This window comes from Meles meles, chromosome 7 (genome assembly GCF_922984935.1).
Source record: "Meles meles chromosome 7, mMelMel3.1 paternal haplotype, whole genome shotgun sequence".
Classification (NCBI taxonomy): Eukaryota; Metazoa; Chordata; class Mammalia; order Carnivora; family Mustelidae; genus Meles; species Meles meles.
The window spans coordinates 75,162,373-75,182,057 of record NC_060072.1 but is presented as its reverse complement, the minus strand read 5'-3'; the positions used below and the strand labels follow the sequence as shown (position 1 = coordinate 75,182,057).

At 38.4% G+C, this 19,685-nt stretch overlaps 1 protein-coding gene across 4 annotated transcripts in view; it reads right to left on the bottom strand.

Annotated features, from left to right (window-relative positions):
* BICD1 (BICD cargo adaptor 1) overlaps positions 1–19,685 on the bottom strand; it is a 210,572-nt gene that overhangs the window by 8,105 nt on the left and 182,782 nt on the right. For 3 of the 4 annotated variants that reach the window (XM_046013080.1, XM_046013081.1, XM_046013079.1), the window contains one exon: positions 3,076–3,151. The exons of the other annotated variant lie outside the window; for it this stretch is intronic. In XM_046013080.1, coding sequence (XP_045869036.1) covers positions 3,076–3,151 — 76 coding nt within the window. The remainder of the gene's footprint in view (positions 1–3,075; positions 3,152–19,685) is intronic. 4 annotated transcript variants of the gene reach the window in all.

Sequence of the window (19,685 nt, the reverse complement as noted above, 5' to 3'; positions counted from 1 at the left end):
TATTTAGTTCCGATTGCTAACAGCCTTCAGGAACCCACTTGTTATTCAACCTTTACCATTTAAGAACCTACTTTTTGTAGGTAGATAATTTTGTAAACAGTAGGCTTAGGAAACTGTTCCCAAGACGTAAAAATGATAGAAGGGGAGAAGTGCTAAATCCCAAACATCTCCATATATTTAAATATTACATCTAAGGCTGCCCCACGTTGGGCATTCCCTTCACATTATGATTATCTATTATCTATAAACAACTTTAATAATTTAGCTTTACAACGGAATCAGTCTGTAAGAAGCATATATGGAAAATATGAGAATGCTCATTTATTCAAAACCCTACACCTAAAAGTTATTTGAACATATGTATAAGCTGATGGACGTATAAAACAATTTTTATTGTGAGAAAACAGAGATAGAAAACACTGATCTAAAGTTACTCAACATCGTGAGTATGTTCTATTTCTCATGTTTCTCATTAAACGAATGTTCCTTTCTTTTCAATTCAGTGATACAGGGTCAACATGAGTGATTTAAATTCTGACTATGCTCCTTACAGTATAATGAAAATCAGGGAGGATCTCCTGGTGGTACAGTGATGTACCGTGGTGGTTAGGACAACACCTGCCAGACTCGTTGGGCTTTCAGGATGGGTGACCCTGGAAAAGTCACGTTACTCCTACTCCTCCCCCTCAGTTTCCTGGTTTCAAAATGAGTGTGATTAACTGTTTCTACCTTCTGGGAGTTGTAATGATTAATAAGTGTAAAGAACCAAACACGTGTCATGTACACGGTAAGAATTCAAACACTGGCTGTTAACTTTTCTGCCACCAAGAAGTGACAAGAGCAGTAAGGGCTTTAAATTAGATCCATTTGGCAGCAGGCATGGGTGGGAAGGAAGTCAATCATATTCCCAGTGACTATGAAAATAAGTTTTTCCAGGTCTATGTGGATTTTATAAGATCTAAATCTAAAATCTGGGGACTACAGAACCTGGGTATGCTGTGTTCATATGGGTAGAAACTAGAAACATTTGTAACTCATTAAATTGCTTTTCTTTAAAGTAAATCATCCCTGTGAAGGTATAACAAAGCAACCTAAATTCTGTAAGCTCAGAAGATAGAGAACTGGGGCAGGTAACCGTTTACTCAAATCAGTTCCTAAAAAAAGGGTAAAGTGAAATAAAACTTTAAAAATTTGCCCAGTAGCCTTTCCACTCCTTACCTAATTGAAACACTTAGAGAAGTAGGCTTCTCTATTCTTTCCCCAAGCAAATCAGAGAAGTTATGAAAGAGGCCACAGACCTTTGCCTTGAGGAAGTTAGGTACTGACAACTGTTAGTAAGAGTAACACATCTCGAGAGTACACTATGCATCAGGTCTGTGCCACACTGAATCCCTCAGAACTATTCCCTTCCTTACTTTACAAGTTAAAAATCAAAAACAAAAACAAAAACCACACACACGTAGACAGAGAATCTTAGCTAGCAAAAGCAACTTTCCACGATTACACAACTAGCAGGGGGTAGAAGTGGGATTTCAACCCAAATAATCTGCCTCCAGAGCTCATTCCCTCATTCCTGTAATCAGCAGGTGCTGAACATGGATTGCGTGCCTGGCACTGTGCCAGGACCTGGCGGGGGTGGGGTGCTTGGTGGAGAAGGGACGGTGGCAGTGGATTAAGACCCCATGCTGTTCACCACTGCATGCACTGGGTCCCACTAGGATGTGTCTGAACGTTTATCATTATATTCAGTTAGTCACACCATTAAAATGACTCTACAGCTGCTATTATGATAAGATGGTATTCATATGTCAGCAAAGAATGTTCCTGAAATAAAAACTCTGTGACTGGAATCCTGTTGGCAGACTAGACATCAATCAGGGAACCTTGGCTTGGGGCTTATTTAATTGTGTACCTTCTCCTGCTAACTCCATGTCTCCCTTCTGCAACTGGCAGGCACAGCCCCCTCTGAGACCAAGTCACATGGGGTCTTTGGCTGCCCCCGTGTTTCTGGGGAGCATCTGGGGCTCCCCAGATCTCCTGGTTTGAACCTCTGACCACATGCAGCCTGCTCCTGAGGTCTGTGGAGATGTATTTAGGCCTGTCCCTATGCCAAAACAGCCTTCCTCTGGTAGAAGAGTGACACATACATTAAAATACAGAAAGAACAATAAGTAGAATATAAAAGCCACATCAGACTATAAAAACTTTGTACTATCAGAGGCCAAATAACTGGAGATGAAGTATTACCCAGAGACGGAACGTCCTCAGGGGGTGCTCTGATGCCAAGTGCGAGTTCACCCACATGGGGGTAAATTCGTGATGGATTTGCAAAGCTGTCACTGGAATAAAAACTGTCACCCACTATGGTGAGTGCTATGAAATGTGTAAGCCAGATGACATGTACATCACCTGATGGGTACAGACCTGTACCCCTGGGGCAAATAATATATTATATGTTAATTAAAAAAAATTGTCAACCAAATCTCCAATTTAGAGTACGGGGAGTGAGTAACACTACCTTTAAGATTCCTCAGTTAATCTCACATAAAGGGCACTATCACTGTAAATATTCTTTTAAAATGCCAATTATAAATTTTTCTCCAGCCTTCAAATCCAGTTTTAATGAGGGTAGTGAGTGGAGACAAAAGAGAAACGCATTCATAAAGCTGTCTTGGAACAGACAGGAGATATGCTTTCTATTCTTACTGCTTATTTGTCTGAGAACTACATTCTAAGGACAAAAGACAAGCAAAAGAAGAAGTAGGGCAAACATCCTAACAACTCCAAATTTTGTACTTTGGAAGGTAATGAACCACTGCACTAATCCTAGCATTTATTCACATAAGGGAGCTCTGAGTCTACCCACTAGCAGCCGGTAAAATAAACTAGCTCTCCTGTCTGTCCACGGAGCACATGTAGACTTCAGGTACCCAGAGTATGTTAGCATAGCCCATGTTTAAGATAAAATGTAGCAGATATAATTATGGATAGGAAGTTATGGTGTGGAAAGGAGAGCTTGGGATCCATGGATCTGACATGCAGCTGGGTGAGAAGAGAAAGGACGTCCAAATTTACCTGACAGTTGGGCAGTCTTGCCTCCCGGCTAGTTGTGAGCACTGTGGCGGTACGGAGGCAGCAGGCTGCTGACAATCTACAAGAAACTGATAAATTAGACATATATACAAAGAGATGACGGAGCATCGTGTTAGTAACTAACAAAAGCAGTTGCCTGAGAGATTTAGTGAGGAATGTGCATTCATACAGAAACATCTGACATTTTATTTCCCCCTGAATGAGGTCAATAGAAAAGATGTTTTTCTTAATTAAATACAGGATTTAAAAAGTAGTAATTTGGTAGTGAGCTTTCTCAAGAACATTAGAATATATGTGGCCACTCACATTTGGTATCTGGATACATCTAAAAATACAGGGTCTATTAATATAACGAAAGATCTTCAAGTTCTGAACTTGAACACGATGGCAGTTAATGCTTAGCACCTAAATCTGCTTTTCCAAAATGGAATATATTCAGATAACTGCCTTTATTGGCAGCACACGTGGGCATATTGTCAATCCCATGGGTACACTGAAAAAAGCAAGCATGCAATACAATGTTTTCCATGATTAAGGCGATATTAGAGAAAGAAATAATCTTTACAGTTTTCTGAAAATTTTATTAATCAAAAGCAAGATTTGTTAGCAGAAATTTAGAATGTTTATTATATAGTAAATTATTAACTTGGACTGATGGAGAAAGCTAACCTGAATGGGAAGTCCACTTTTGTTATATTTTAAAGTCATATAATGTAACTCACACTAGGTTAACAAAATGCTAGCTATTAAAACTCCATGTTTTAGCTAATCAGTTATGTTAATCATCTACTGCAAGAAAGACCATGTGCTGAGTGTTCTACACTAATGAAAGAACATCTGTTTATTGGTACCAGGCTGACTGTCTGGAGTCACCTTAGAAGCTGGTTAGAAATGCATATTATACTTCTGCAAAAAGATTTTGCAGAAAAGTTAAAATTGGAGTTAGACTTGAAAATTCAATTAGTCTAAAGTAACTGCAGGATGTCCTCTCACTAAGTGTTCAGACCAAGTATTTCCTTGGCAAATCGCTTTCTTTATTTGTTATGTGGATAATACTGAAGCCAAATTAGCATAAAAACTTGGATTTACAGGCTTGAACTATTGATGCTCTACTGAAATTTACATTCCCAGGCCTGTATCTAAGTACCACTGTTCTAAAGCCAGCATATTTTTATTACAGCAAAACCTGCCTATATAATTCCAGAATACCAAAATTCATGCAAACTGCTGATGCTTTTGCTTACAACATTGAAAACACACTAAAGCTGTCTGTGATGTAAAGTACACAGGCTTGATTTGCGTTCATTCACGAGAACATCCTTACTGAAGGGAGCCTTTCACAGGCGGTCTTTGTTGCAGAGTAGCTTATTAATGATCACTTATTAATAGGAATGAGATCTGCTTCTGATTGGTAGCCGGTCTATAGATTATCACACTCAGTAAAAGTCCTTCAAATGTAACAATTCCATTTTCTCCACTTTGGGGAAATTTTTTTTTTCTTCTCCTTTAACTCCTTGTCTTCTCATTTTGCATCTTGATTAGCTCAAAGATTCCCTTTTGTAGAAACTCAGAGTCTTAAAGGATGAATTCCTTTATGCTCCTTTTATCTTTTCCAACAGATTTCCTATCTGAGCTATCATTTAGGGATGTCAAGGACTTTGAGATGGTCAGCAGACATGCAGTTTTGTTTAAGTTAACCAGGAGAGTCCTGCCCTCCTAGGGTGTATTTGGGTAAATACAATGGATGTAAATGAAAATGAACACTTGGAGAACCACTCTGGAATTTGGCCTCAGGTCATCCATTTCCAGGCAGGTAAAAACGAAGCACTCCTATAGCAAAATTTTGGCCTCTGTGGAATTACAGGCCTTAGAATTAGAGTAATTCGAGTAGGAGGTTTAAATTTGTTTCCATATTTCACTTACATTAGAAATGGTTTTTTGCTAATGCAATTATAGATTATTATTTATTCAAAATATGCTCTGTGATGAAATTTAGAGAGCAGGTGAGCAGAGGCACAGTGCACTCTCTTAACAAAATGTCAACGAGTGGTGGATATTCCTGATATTTGTAGTGAATATCGAATTTTTCTCCTTTAGAAGTAACATCACATGTTGCAATACCTCAACAGGCCATAACGCCCTGAACACAGCCAATCTCGTCTGATCTCAGAAGCTAAGCAGGGTTGGGCCTGGTTAGTACTTGGATGGGAGAAGTAACATCACCTCTGGGCTAATTATTATTATTATTATTATTTTGTACTTGTTATTTACATGTACTTAGCTAAGTGTTATTTTTAAAGGATAAAAAGCAAATTCTACAGGTAAGATGGTGACAGATAAAAAAGTGAAATTTGAAAAATGGATGTATTGCTCTGACTCAACCATCTTTAAATCTCTCTTCTCAGGTTAACAGCCCTCCAGTTATATACAAATCTAGCCCAGCCGAGCAGTGGATGTGTGACAGCATGGACTTTGTAAAATGAAAGGAGTGAATTGGGAGATTGGGAAAATCCTTCCTAGTTCCGAGATGCTATGGGTTCTACATAGTCTCACCTGCTCTTTCTAGGATCTATGCCAGGGGTAGACTCACTCCTGAAGGAGTGAGGCCTCATCTCATTACGTTTGAGGGCATAAAAGATGAAAATTATTTGACCCAAGCAGGATGAATTAAAGAACGCCAGCAGCCACTGTTGTCCTGTGGGCCACCAGAACACAACCATTCAACAATCAAGTTACTAAACTCCTAGTACGTGTTCAAAACTGTTAGGTACTGGGGACAAAGGGAAAATAGAGAAGATATGGTCCCTGGCCATTTGGGTAAGACAATCATATTCAACGAGCAATTACAATAAAGTGTCACGATGATGGTGAAGGTGACAACGATGATGCTGAGTATGATGACAGCACCTGGCTCTTATTTATTGCCCACTGTGTGCCAGGCACTGTGGAGGCACTTAACCTACATGCTCTCCTATAACCCTGTTTTATGAGTCGCAGTTGATGGATGAGGAAAGGGGGACTTGGGCTAAGTAGCTAGCCAAAGCCCACTAAGAGATGGATCTGGATTTAAATCCAGGATTGCATGATTCAAAGGCTAGACCGAATTTACAGACATATCACTGCACTGCTTTCCATGATAAGGAAATGTAGGGCCTCAGAGCAGAAAAACTTTACTAAATCTAAGTGGTCAGGAAATGCTTCTTGGAGGTTGTAACATCCAAGGCTAATGCCTTAAGAAAAAAATTTAGCCAGAGAACGTCTTAGCAACTATAATTGGTTTATGGTCTCTACTAATAGCAATAAAATATTTCATCATAAAATTAAAGTCTTTTGAAATGCTCAGAACTGAATTAGATCACACTGTACATTCATAAGGTTACAGGACTGAGAAATGTCAGAGCATACTCAAGAGATTTTTAGTGCCTCAAGGGCAGATGAATAAGGGATATGTCAGCTTAAAGCATCTGTAAGTCTGTAGTGACAGAAATAGGAAGAATACCCATGTATGACATTCCTCCATAAACAAAAGCCAACTAGAAAGGAAGGTTAAAAAAAAAACGAAGGAGAAAGAAGGAAGGAAATTATTTGCTGAATCAACATGATGTAATTTCTCTTAGGAACTTAATATTAGTTACCTCTTTTTTAAGTCTTAGCAACACTCCAGAGGCATTATTTTCACTATTCCTACCACAAGCAAATAAATATTTCTGATCTATGGGACTATATCAAGATCTCATATACCCTGAGGCATTTTATTCCTTTAACATCTTTCAGGGCCCAAAAGCAAATACAGAGCTGGTGTCATAGGAGGGGCTCCCCAAACATTTGCTGATTAAATTAATAATACATGATCACCATATATATTAACTCACCCACAGTCACACTGCTAGGAAGTGGCAGAACAAGGATTTAAAATCAGACTTTTCTGATGCTGAGGCCCATTTTCTACTCTTTACTCTGGCTGGCTCTCAAGTTGACACCAACTACCTCTAGAAATTGTTAGGGTCATAGTCAAACATAAGTAAGAACTTCAGACAGTTGAGAGAGTAATTTGAACGTACCCAATTACTTCAAAAACACAAAGCAAGGTAAAGGGTACAAGAATGGGGAAATTATTCAATGTCTATAAGTTAATGAATGAGGAGAGAAATTCTGGTCATAGGGTTTTTGCCTCAGGCTTCTACTACTTTTAAGCTCCCTATGGTAATTTAGAAAATTAACCAATTTTCTAAAATTCAATGTCTTAGAAAGTCCCATGAGCCCACTGGTTCGAGGAGGGAGGGAGAGCCCCATGTGGAAGGAGGCAGGGAACCCCTCTGTGTTTGGGTTCCACACCGGGCTCAGCTGGCAGTGCTGAGAGGCGGGTGAGGACCCTACGGGTGAAAGCTGCTTCATAGAGACCATACCTAGCAATTGTGCGGCTGCATGGACAGCTTCCCGGGTACCCAGATGCTCTCTGGGAAGGGGAACAGCAGCTCTTTGTGGCAAACATTCTCCTACAGAATGGCCAGCACTACAGCCCCTGGTTTTCCAGAACTAATGCATCCCTACCGCTTCATGAACACCCGTATTCCCTCATGACCACAAACTCCCCAGGTGCTACACACTTTCTATGAAAACTCTCTCTGTCCCTTGAGTTTTCCTCAGGCCAAATAGGGCAAGTTCTTCCTCACAGGATACATTTTCAACTTCGCTCACTCTCCTCCTTGCTCTTTGACCATGTTCCAGGGTGTGCAACAGTCTTCTAAAAATGAGGTGTTCTGAAAGGAAATCATGTATGATTAGATGTGATTGGTGGAGTGAAGTGGCAGGCTTGCCTCATTTGAGACATCCTCACTCTATTAAAAGAGCAGAAGCCTGCATGGCGATTGTTTTTGGCAGCTGACCTGTTTCATGTGAGCTTACTTTGGCTACAGATGGTGCTATCAAGTCATGCTTCCTCCATCCTGTACTTGGGGTGTCTGGAATCCCAATGCAATATTTCGCACACTTTCTTTTTTTCTAAGTTTTATTTATTTAAGTGATCTCTACACTGAATGTGGGGCTTGAACTCATGACCCTGAGATCAAGAGTCACATTTTCCTCTGACTGAGCCAGCCAGGCACCCCCACATACTTTTTACTTTAAGTTTATCTCTAGTAAGTCTCAACTTTCCCTCCCTGATGCATCTTTTAGATCCTATTCTATAATTTAGCATATCAACTTCCTCTCCCTCCTTTCTCCCTCAAATCAGAAAATGTGATAATCATGACCTTAATATCTTCATCTTTATCTAAGAGTAGTAACTAATAATGGGGTCAGGCTAAGTAGAGACCATATTTCATAAATATTCCTCTATGAATTTGGGCCCTTTGAAAATGTCACTCAATCAGTTATGGACCCAAAAAATTATATCCCGCCTAGAACTTTCTCTCTTTGTCTAAAAGATATTTTATAAAGTACCTGGTTAGTTGTTTGCCAAAATTCAGGTATATTACGTTACCACTTTCCCTGATCTTATTAAGAATGAAAATGAGTCTAGCATAAGTCTTTCTTGATGAACTCATGCTGGCAGTTAGAAATCCCTATTCTATATGGAGTGTACAAAACCCATTCACTTCCAGAAATTTGCTTAGGATCAGCCTCAAGGTTGTTGGTCCATAGGTTAGAGAAAAGTCTTTCTTTTCCATTGTTAAAAAACTCTATTTCCTGGAGTGCCTGGGTAGCTCAGTGGTTTGGGCCTCTGTCTTCGGCTTAGGTCGTGGTCTCGGGGTCCTGGGGTCGAGTCCCGCATTGGGCTCTCTACTGGGCAGGGAGCCTGCTTCCTCCTCTCTCTCTCTCTCTGCGTGCCTCTCTGCCTGCTTGTGGTTTCTTTCTGTCAGATGAATAGAATCTTTGGGAAAAAAAAACAACAACTCTATTTCCACATTTCTTCCTCTGATCCACATAGGAATTCACCTTCTCATTTCCATATTCTGTTTCTCCTGGGTACCTTTTCCTCCATCTTTCACAAAGCCAAGATTTTTTAGCATCTTTCCTTCGACAAAAAAAGTAAGGAGGAAAGCCATGTGTATTTTCCTTTTTTTCCTCTTCTCATTTAAAAATGGCAACTCATATATGTAAAAAATTGTGGAGAAAAATAAAAATTCATGATATAAACAGCAAACATGGCTCTTGGTGAGACAGTTAATATCTCTGTTAACTTTTACTGTTTCCAAAACTGTTAAAGAAAGATAGGTTCAGTAACTAAATTTACCCACTTAAACAACTGCTGTCGTAAAACAATGACATTGCTGTTATTTCCAAATAGATATCACTTTGAAACAAATAAATATCCTATCTAGTTAGAGTAAATGGTTGATATTCATTAAAGACATTTCAATGAGGACAGATGATTAACAGTAGAAAAGCAAGAATGTTTCATGATGAAAGTTATTAAACAGAAGGTCGACAGAGATAATTATGAATTGTCCAAAAATAACTACCTAGTTAATGATCAAAGCATAGAGACATCCTCTTTTGTGTCCTTACGGGAGACAGAAGGATATCTCTCTTTCTTCTTTCTGTACACCTGGTCATATCTTCCAGACTGCTCACTAATTGGGATATTGGCAATGACAGAAAAGGGAGAGCAGGCAGAAGGAATGCAGAAGAGGAAAGGATGAGAAATAATGGTAACATATAGTGTTTATTAAGTGCTGTATCTATGCAAACATTAGGCTAAACATTTTACATGCAACAGCTCTTTAATCCCTTAAAAAACTTAAAGAGATGGTTTTTATTTTTATTTTAGAAATGACAAACTGAGGCCTAGGGAGGTTCAGGAGTGTGCTTGGTCACCTTCTGTACGATTTTTATAGTGAACAAAAGCTTTCTGGTGCTCACAAAACAACTGAGTTTGGCTGCCATAATCCTCATTTTAGAGGTCAGGACACTAAGGATCGGAAAGGTTAAGTGATTTTTTCAGGGGCTCTGGAGAGAGTGGCAGATGAGAACATGAGCCCAGTGGAATGTCCCATGGAGCCCATAATGGATTAAATTTTGTCACTCCAAATTCATATGTTGGAAACTCTACTACTACCTCAGAATACAACTACATTCGAAGACAGGATCTTTAAAGAGGTAATTAAGTGAAAATGCTGCTGTGTTAGGGTGGGCCTTATCTGGCCTGATTGCTAGCCTCTGAGCAGACAGGATTGGGAGATTTAGAACAAAAGACACCAGGGATGGCCTCACACAGGCCATGTGGGGACTCAGGGAGAAGGTGGCCATCTACCCGCCGCGGGGGAGAGGCCTCAGGAGAAGCCAAACCTGCCTAACGTTGATCTTGGACTTCTAGCTTCCAGAACTATGAATAAATCCATGTAGATGGTTTAGCCCCTCAGTTTGTGGTCTTTGCCCTGGCAGTCCTTGCAAACTAATATGGAGCCCTTGTACTTACTCCAAAGTGGGAGCAATTGTCACACCTTCTCTTACCTTTCACTCTAGTCTAGGTAAACTGAGAATAGCCAAAGTTCTCTCATATTTTTTTAAACTCTAAGCATTCTAACAATTGGGACAAATAAATATGTCTTATTGGGGAAGACCAAACTGATGATAGAATATGATATTTGAGTCACTGATAGAAAATACACATTTCTAGGGACACCTGGGTGGCTCAATACATTAAGTGATCAGGTCATAATCTCAGGATCCTGAGTTGGGAGCCCCACCTTGGGCTCCCTGCTCAGTGGGGAGTCTGCTTCCCCCTTCCCTCCCTACTTGGGCTCTCTCTCAGTAACTCTCTCTCTCTATCTCAAAAAAAAAAAAAAGAATAAATAAAATAAATAAATAAAAAGAAGAAAATACACATTTCTAGGCACTGTGCTCTGAGTGGAGATAGGAAATTGCATAATTATTAAAGAGAGGCCTCTCAAACTCAGGAATTCTGGATAATAACACAAAGGTGCTCCCCCTCATTAGCTACTGACATACTTACGCATACACCCAGGTCTTAAGTGAGGGCTTTACACAACAATCCTTGAGCATGGACAATGGGTGTATCACAACAGTTTTCTTCCATCTGCCAACGATGTAGCAATTCTTTGTGGTCTCCTCATCCTCCTCTTCATTCCCATTCTCTCTCCCTTGTGTTCCTCAACTTTCCTCCATTTCAGCATGAGATTTAGTGTCCATCAGAGACACTTTGGTGTTGAGATCCCTGCTCTACCAAACAATAACTGAAGGAAACCAAAAAGGGGACTTAACGGTTCTGAGTCTCAGTTAAGTGAGGACGTTAAATACCACTTTGCAGACCAGGTGAGAGAATGCCTGTGAAAGCATGTGGCCCAGGGTCTGCTGACAGGAAGAGGTCATTAATTACACATGAGGGACCAAGGGGAGGAGTCAAGGTGACCTTGAGGTTTTCAGCCTCAAGAAATGAAGTAAATGTCATTGACAACAATGAAATTTAAAAAGCCAAGATAGACCATAGGGTGAAATCACTTTGACAATGATCTTTCTTCTTATTCTTCTTTTTGCCTCTTTCATTACATTCATCCAAAATGCTCTTCTCTTGTTCTATTCAGAACTAACAAGTTTCATCTTTGTTCCTGACCACCCAGGAGGAAGTGTCTGCTTCTCCTAAACTGCTTTAGCACTTACGGCATCTCCTCCAGCATTTCTGCGTACAGCTCTGACCACTGCTGTCCTTGCAGTGTATCTCATCTCCTCCATCACTCTATGTGGTTCAGAGCAGGGCGGACCCTACCTTATAATTCTTTGTTTTCCCACCATAGTTTGCTTGGGGATGCGTGCATTAGCATGCATTACTAATATATTGATTTCACCTTCCCTAAAGCATCCTTGGATTAGCTTCTCTATTCGTACTTTATTAATGCATTGTCTGATGGATCCATTTGAAGAAGGGAGAATTTACAACTAGGCATTCCTAACACAACATCTTTCTGATAAAATTTTTAAAGTTAACTTAATAATTTTGGGAGATTAATTATTCTTCTTTATAATTGTAAGACTTTGATGTATAAATCTTCAAAATAATTTTAATTGCCATTATTTAACTGTGCCAAATAACATTAACACTGAATTATTCCTCACTAAATCTACAAAATGATTAATAGTGTGTTAGTGAATTAACAAAAAAGTTAATGGTAAGAAGCATCAAAATACATTCTCCTAATAGTAACAGCATGAACACTGAAGTACTCCTATGGATGTCTATATACATAAACTGAAACAAACAAACAAACAAAAATCATACATACATAGTAGAGAATTTAGGAAAAAAGTAAGAAATATTTAAAGTAGAAACATTTTATAAAGAAAAATAATAAGGAGAGCGTGAGATAGAAACATTGACATAAATATAAACAGTAATCAGGAAAAATCTAATGATGAACTTAATGGTACACTGACACTAATAAAAATGGAGAATTGTGAACAACTTTTAGCATTTTATAATCAAACACATAGAGTTGGCTATCTCATCCCTTTTTGCCAAGCATATGACATATCCTGTTAATACATTAGTTTCTCTGAAAGCATCCACAGATAAGACAATAACCTTATTCCCAACTACTCAGGAGTGTAATCTACTAATTCATGTCACCAAACACTTCTGCCTTAACTTTCCATCAGTGTTTAATACAGCAAATTCCATTATAGGTTTATACCCTTGACAGTCAGAAACAATCATTATTCATCAAAAGTTTCCAAAGAACAGTAAAGACAGAATTGTTGAAATACATAGAAAAAAAAAATTCAACATAGACAATGCAAAAATATGACCTGATAACAAATCTTAAAAAACATCTGGCTCTGCCTTCATGCATATGACAACTGTATATAGTTTATTGCATTTTGGTGACAAGAATTAAAGTGGTCTTCAATGATGTAGAATCAGAGTATGTCTTGTGAAGAAGAAGAGGGAGCATTTTTAGACCTTTCCATCATTATAGATTAGACAAAAACTTTTACCCAGCTTTCCATTTGCTGTCCTGATGGCTATCATCCGACTAGCTGATAAAAAAGCAATATTCACAACCTATTTTTTATTTCGAAGCTTGCAAGAGAAATATACAAATGCCCTGCAGTATAGTCAACTTTCTGTTCCCGAACAAGATACAATGAAACCATGAGCGTGTGTGGAATCAACTGCCTACCATAGGAAGACAGAAGATAAATTTTGGGGGAAGGGGGTAGTGATAAAATACAGTGGCACCAAGAGGTAAAAGTACATTTTGCTGCCAGATTCTTACACCAATTAAACACCTTTTCGAAAAGAGCCTTTTGTTCAGAAATGACCTTCTCAAGAACAGTGTCAGCTGGCACAGAGTTAACTCAAGGTGGTAGGATGGTCTGCTCTCATTCAGCAAAGTCAATAATAGCACGCAACAGATGAAGACCAGCTATACCTTGGAAATGTCAGAATTAATTCATCATCAGAAAGACAGAAAACAGAAGTTAAGTTAAACAGACTATAACCAAAAACCCACTAAAAGGATCCATTGTAAAAAAAATATATATCCCCCAAAGAAAAATATATGAGACACCACTCAGTGAAGTGTGTTTGATTTTCTTATTTAATACTTTTTCATCATTAAAAAAAAAAACCAACACTAGAAAATATTCTGAGAGGTTCAGGGCATCCTCTTCTGTAAAGCGATGGATCTGAAAATTATGTTTTCATCAATGTCAGTGGTTTCTTGGCTTTTTTTTTTTTTTTTTTACTTCTCTTAGAAAAGAAGAAATACTTATGTAATCCATATTTTTGGGGGGGAAGCATTCCAGAAACCCCCAAACTAAACCAAGTGTTATAAAATGCACTATGTCCTCACAAGCAAATTAAGCCATAAGTATAACTCGGTTAAAGGAAAAGCAATATATATAAATATTAAATATTTTTAAAATCCAAGTTTACAGAAGGCGCTTATTCATTTTTCAAAGAAAAGAATAAGGATTTACAAAGGCAAGCTTCCTAATGTGAAAGTATGTGATTTATAGAAACTTACTTGAAGCAAAGCTACTCAGGAATAAATCTATTAAAGAAAATAAGGTTCACCTACAGGTTTATAGCCAACTTACCTCTTTTTGCTTTTGATGTCAAGTAGTGCATAAAAAGAGAAAAAAATTTATGTTTAACTGATTCTATTGCTATTACATAATGGCTATTCCATAATACCTACTCAGAGTAAGTGACTATCCTACACTTGGTTTTTCAAGGACATACAAATAGAGGTGAGGCTGGGATTGCCTGGACGGCCAGACATAGGTACACGAGGTGCACTTCGCAGCATCCTCATTGGGATGTCTGTGCCAGAGCCTTGAGTGTACCCCCTCCTACTCTCAACTTCATATTTCAGATCACAGGATCTTAAACTGATCAAAGATTGATTCTATTTGTTGTAAGACATACTCTTAAGTGCAATGCAGAATTGGGAGGCAAGGCTCAGCTTCAAGCAAAAAATGGACCAGATGAATAGCATCAGAGCAGCAAAAAGTCCTTAACAGGAGGAAAGTTTTTCCCTGTCAACTAAAAAAGCAACGATTTTGAATCCACTAAAAGTAGGTTTAGCTAAGATAACAGTCCTGCTCTAAATCAGTGTCCTGCAAAATAAACACACATATTTTCATATAAATCTATCAATGCAAATATTAGAGTTGTTTCTTTTAACTCTTTTAAGAGTAATAATCTAATCTAGTCCATTTCTGGAGAACCTTCAGGCACTAATTCAATTACACGAGAGGCCAGCTCGAAAAGCAGCCCCTTAGAAGAAGACCTGATTTATGGTCTGGCCACACAGAAGTGACATAAGCTATACAAATGCGCGCGCGCGCGCGCACACACACACACACACACACACACACACAAGAAAGAAAGAAAGGAAGAAAGAAAGAAAAAAAAAAGAAAATCCCCAGAGTCCACTAATGAGCAAAACTGAAACAAAATTGGCTTTTACATGTACAGTTCCTAAAAAGTTTAGATTTGTGATATGGAAAACATACCAATGACTGTTCATTTTTGGCTGACAGGTGACAGAAGAGAGTGAAATTAAGAGTAATATGGCATCTTTATGACTTTACTTTTTAAAAAGTAAACAATAGAAAGGAATAAAGCAGCTGTTTTGAGTTGTGCTTTTTTCCTTTTTCCTCTCATAATTTCAGGCACAATACACTGGCGAAATGGCCTAAGAAACCAAGCAAGCATCAATAGATGAGTAAAGAGATGAGTGTGTAGAAGAAGGGACACACAGTTGTGCAAAAGGAAAACCAGGGTGGCCAGGTGTTCCATTGTTATGCCATGAACACAGTGCACCGAATCTTTCCTGCTTGATTAGTTGTACACGTGTAATGACTAGGTCACATCAAGTAGTGCAGGTGCAAACACTGCATTTCACTACATCACTTAAAACCAAGGAGCAAGCAGCAAGGGCAGCCTTCCCATGAGCATTATAACCACCCATCATGGGTACCACACTCACAGCAGAACTCAGGCTGCTCCTTCAGACCTTGACCAACTTGCTCAGAGGTCAGGAGAGCCACTGAAGCCAGGGCTAGCGCATAGAAAGGCCCATTCCCCAACTGTTTGTTAAGGCCTCAGAAGGGTCTGGTCGGCTGCCATGTTGTTCGGCACCGGAGAAACATTCTTGAATTAAATTGGTGGCCTCCATATCATGTACACCAATCTAGGTATGCTTTTAGAAATTGAATCCCATCAGTTGTGAGAAGGAAATCCAACTGTGAGCACACTGCAAGAACTTGGAATGAACTCTGGAACACTGTTTCTTTCTGCCTTGTACAGTCAGTGCTAACACATAGACACTTTAAATTGTCAAAAAAAAAAAAAAAAAAAAAAGCTTGTTCTGTTAAGATAATCCAAATCTTCCTTTTTCTTGATGCAAACTATACTACTCGTGCTGAGATACTTTAATATTTTTCCTTACAAGTCTATTTGGAAACATGGGTTGTGTACAGTAAGTCCAGTCCCAATCAAGAAGGGAAAAATTTATATCCATGGAATCAGAGAGTCTCAGAGTTGGGAGAAGCTCCATCAGTATTTTTCACTGTAACTGTCCATATGTTATTATAAATGTAAAGGAGAGTTTACAGTTGTTAACCTCAAGATTGGATTTGCTGGGTACCAATGTGGCCTTTTCTTATCACATTTTTCTTAGTGTTCTTTGTAAACAGAAAATGTCTCTTTGAAAGCTGAAGTTTTGATATAACATCCAGGAAATGCTTATGATCAGAGGGTTTGTTGCAATTTTTTAAATAAAGGTTGTTAGGTAGTTACAGTGAAGGCAAACAGTAGGATGTAACAGACTAGGGCCAGCAGACTGGATTAAATAGAGTGAGCATAGCAGAGAAGATGTTGATGACCATCATCTCCCGGAATACAGTAAGGGAGAGGTACCAGCTATCCACCAGAACTGAGAACCGAAACTCTTTTTTGCATAAGGGGCTTTGGGATATGAAGGCAAAGTGATGCCAATGGTAGACAGTTGTGGCACTGGACACCCACGAAGGACACCAAAGATCCTAAGGGTTAGGTGCTATAGGCATAGTAATTAACAGCACGTGGGCAGAATAAAGGCTGTTCTCTGACTTGAAGTCCTGTGGGGAGCATACATAGGTAGAAAGTAGTGAGAGAACATGAGCAATTTCTCATTTCAGTATTTGGACTAGTTTGTCTTTAGAGGGCAGATTCCGATCACTTCAGTGAGTCTGAAGCAGGAGCTATGACCTAAAACCAATCCTAGAGGTGTGTCTCTTTCATGTTTTCTATTTCTCTATTGATATTTTTAGTGAGTCAGAAAGTGTCATTTGGGCAGAATCAGGAGAGGAAGGCAGTTATTGGCTGGAAAGTCCTGAGTCTTCTGTATGTCTCAGCCCATCTGTACCGTGCACCCCTGCCCTGCCCCCTGCTGTGGCCACTCCAGACTCAGCCGCCTTCTGGAGGCCTCTGCCTCTCCACACCATTATGTTTGGACTCTGGTGGACACAAGTATGTCCTGACCACCGTTGCCCTGAACGTGTAATACTTAGGTATACACACATACACACACACAAATCCTGTATTTTCTTTCACTTAATGGATATATTAGGGAAAGATTTTAGTTTTTTCTTTAAAGAATTTAATAAGAAAACTTCAATTTCTATGGGCTTAATATTAATAAAACTCAAAAGACTTTAAAACTACATAGTTACACTAAAATCGTCAACATGGATTGAAAAATATTATCTAAGATAATATGGACATTCCGGCTGCAATGTTGGATCCCTTCAGTAATCCTTCTATCATCACTTATTTGGCTTATAAGGCTCAGGTTTTGAAAATGGAATCTCTCAAGAAAATTTAAGTTCTGATTAGTAAACCTGACAGAGGAAGGAATAGGAAACAAAAACAAAAATAAAAATTAAGTAAAAATGCTGACAGGGCTGTAGTCAGCAGATGTTCCTTAATCACTGCATTATTTACTGAGTGGCTTCGGTTTGTACCATGAAATTCTTAACTTAGTATTGTCTTTATCATCTCTGTTATTCTGGACAAAAGGGAATATATGAGACCCACCTGGAAAGAGTTCCGTTGTGTTTTGGGTCCCCTTATGGTGTCATTAAATTCTGCCATGTAAAATTGCCAGGATGCATTATAAATATTTTCAAAGTACTCCTTACTTAAAATAAACAAAAATGGACTTTTTATAAGCTTGACTATGCTGATTTTTTAAAATTAAGTTGTGTTATTATTTTAAGAATATTTAAGACATATGGTTTCTTAGGGTGTACCTACACAACAGGAATTAATTATAATACTGACAAAGAGACCTAGTAACAAATAAGAGAGATGTATAAAGAAGAGTATACAAACATTTACTATGTACCTATTTAAAGAGCATTGCCACCAATCAGAGATAAACAAGGCAGAATCAAACTGCAACCAAAAACATTTGGCCCAGTATTTCATTTCCAAAGAAAACCTAAATATGTGCCATCTTAAGTCTTATTGTAAAATTAGATGTTGTGTGTAAAATTTAGGTTTCTGTGTAGAAATTTTATCTAGTAAAGCCATTGGTGAGTAAGAAGGCCTAGAACTATACTGTCCAAAACAGTAGCTACTAGACACACATGGCTATTGAGTCCTTGAAATATGGCTAGTTCAAATTGAGATGCATTCTAAGTGCAAAATGTATGCTGAATTTTAAAGACTAAGAAGAACAGAACATAAAATATCTCAATAGTTGCTTCTATTGATTGCATGTTGCAACTAAAATATATGGGTACATTGTGTTAAGTAAAATATTACTAAAATTAAGTTCATGTGTTTCTTTCTACTTTTTCTCATATGGCTACTAGATTTTAATTACGTATCTGGTTCACATTATCTTTCTATTGAATAGCTCTGGTCTAGAAGGTGAAACATTCTTTTGGTGGCCATTTTATTGTTTGGCAAGAAATATTTCTATTCTACACTTGAAAACATATATATTGTGTATATATAACATATGTCAACTTTCACGACCAAAGCTCACTCTTCTTTTGGGCGAATGCTCCTCACCACCCCAACTCCTCTTTTATTTTGGGATCATCTATTAACACCACTATTTATTTGAAGCATAGGGATGACATTTCATTTAAATAACATATTATATTAAAAGCCAAAAAAAGTGCCTGACACATAGTGGTAGCTCAATACATTCTGTTAAAATTTGATGAATGAGTGAATGAGCAAATGAGTTAAAGAAAGAAATGTGGGTTTGGTACACGCTTAAGAACATAAACTACAATATAAAAAACAGACAAATGTTTGAATATAGTGAAATGTAAAGGCAATTTTCACTCATGGACATGCTTGTGTCTGTTGACTATACATTTAAAAGGGTGGTTACATATCTAAGGTTAACACATTTCTGTGAGCTGCTTTAAACATTGGCAAAATCTAAACTATCATACAAAATTCTCAGATTTCAAAACAATACCATTCTCTCACACTAGTTCAGTAATGGTGTCAGGGAAAGAGAAGGAAAGGGAGTTGTAGGGAGGGGCAGGGGGAATTGAAATGATAGGGGAAAGCAAAACATCTAAAAGGGAAAACTCCTACATGGAAAAAAGAGTGGGAAGAGCAATTGCTTAGGCTGTAACTTCAAGAAGAGTTTAAACTTGCTTTTTAAGTCTGAGATTTCTTGTTTATCCTGTTGCAATATTGTGATTTAGAAGAAAGATTTATTTGGTTTTCATCCACATTTCCTGGCTCATAGCTCTCAAAACCCTTGGAATTTCCTAAGTGTTGAGAGTGACAAAGGTGTCCCCAGTTATTTTAATAAAGTGACATTCCACCTAAGAATGGGGGCTGATTGCCAGGAGAATCAAGAGAACATCCCATGTGACTAGAGGGTTGGAACATTTAGTCCTACTACCCAACCTCTGGGGAGGGGAGAGAGGCTGGAGGTTGAATCAATCACCAATGGCCAGTGATTTAATCAATAATGCCTATGTAATGATACCTCCACAAAACCCCAAAAGGACTGAGTTGGTGAATGCCTGGAGATCTGGGGAGAGTGGTGTGCTCTGGGAGAGAACATGGAACTCCAAGTTCCTTCATTATACCTTGCCTTATA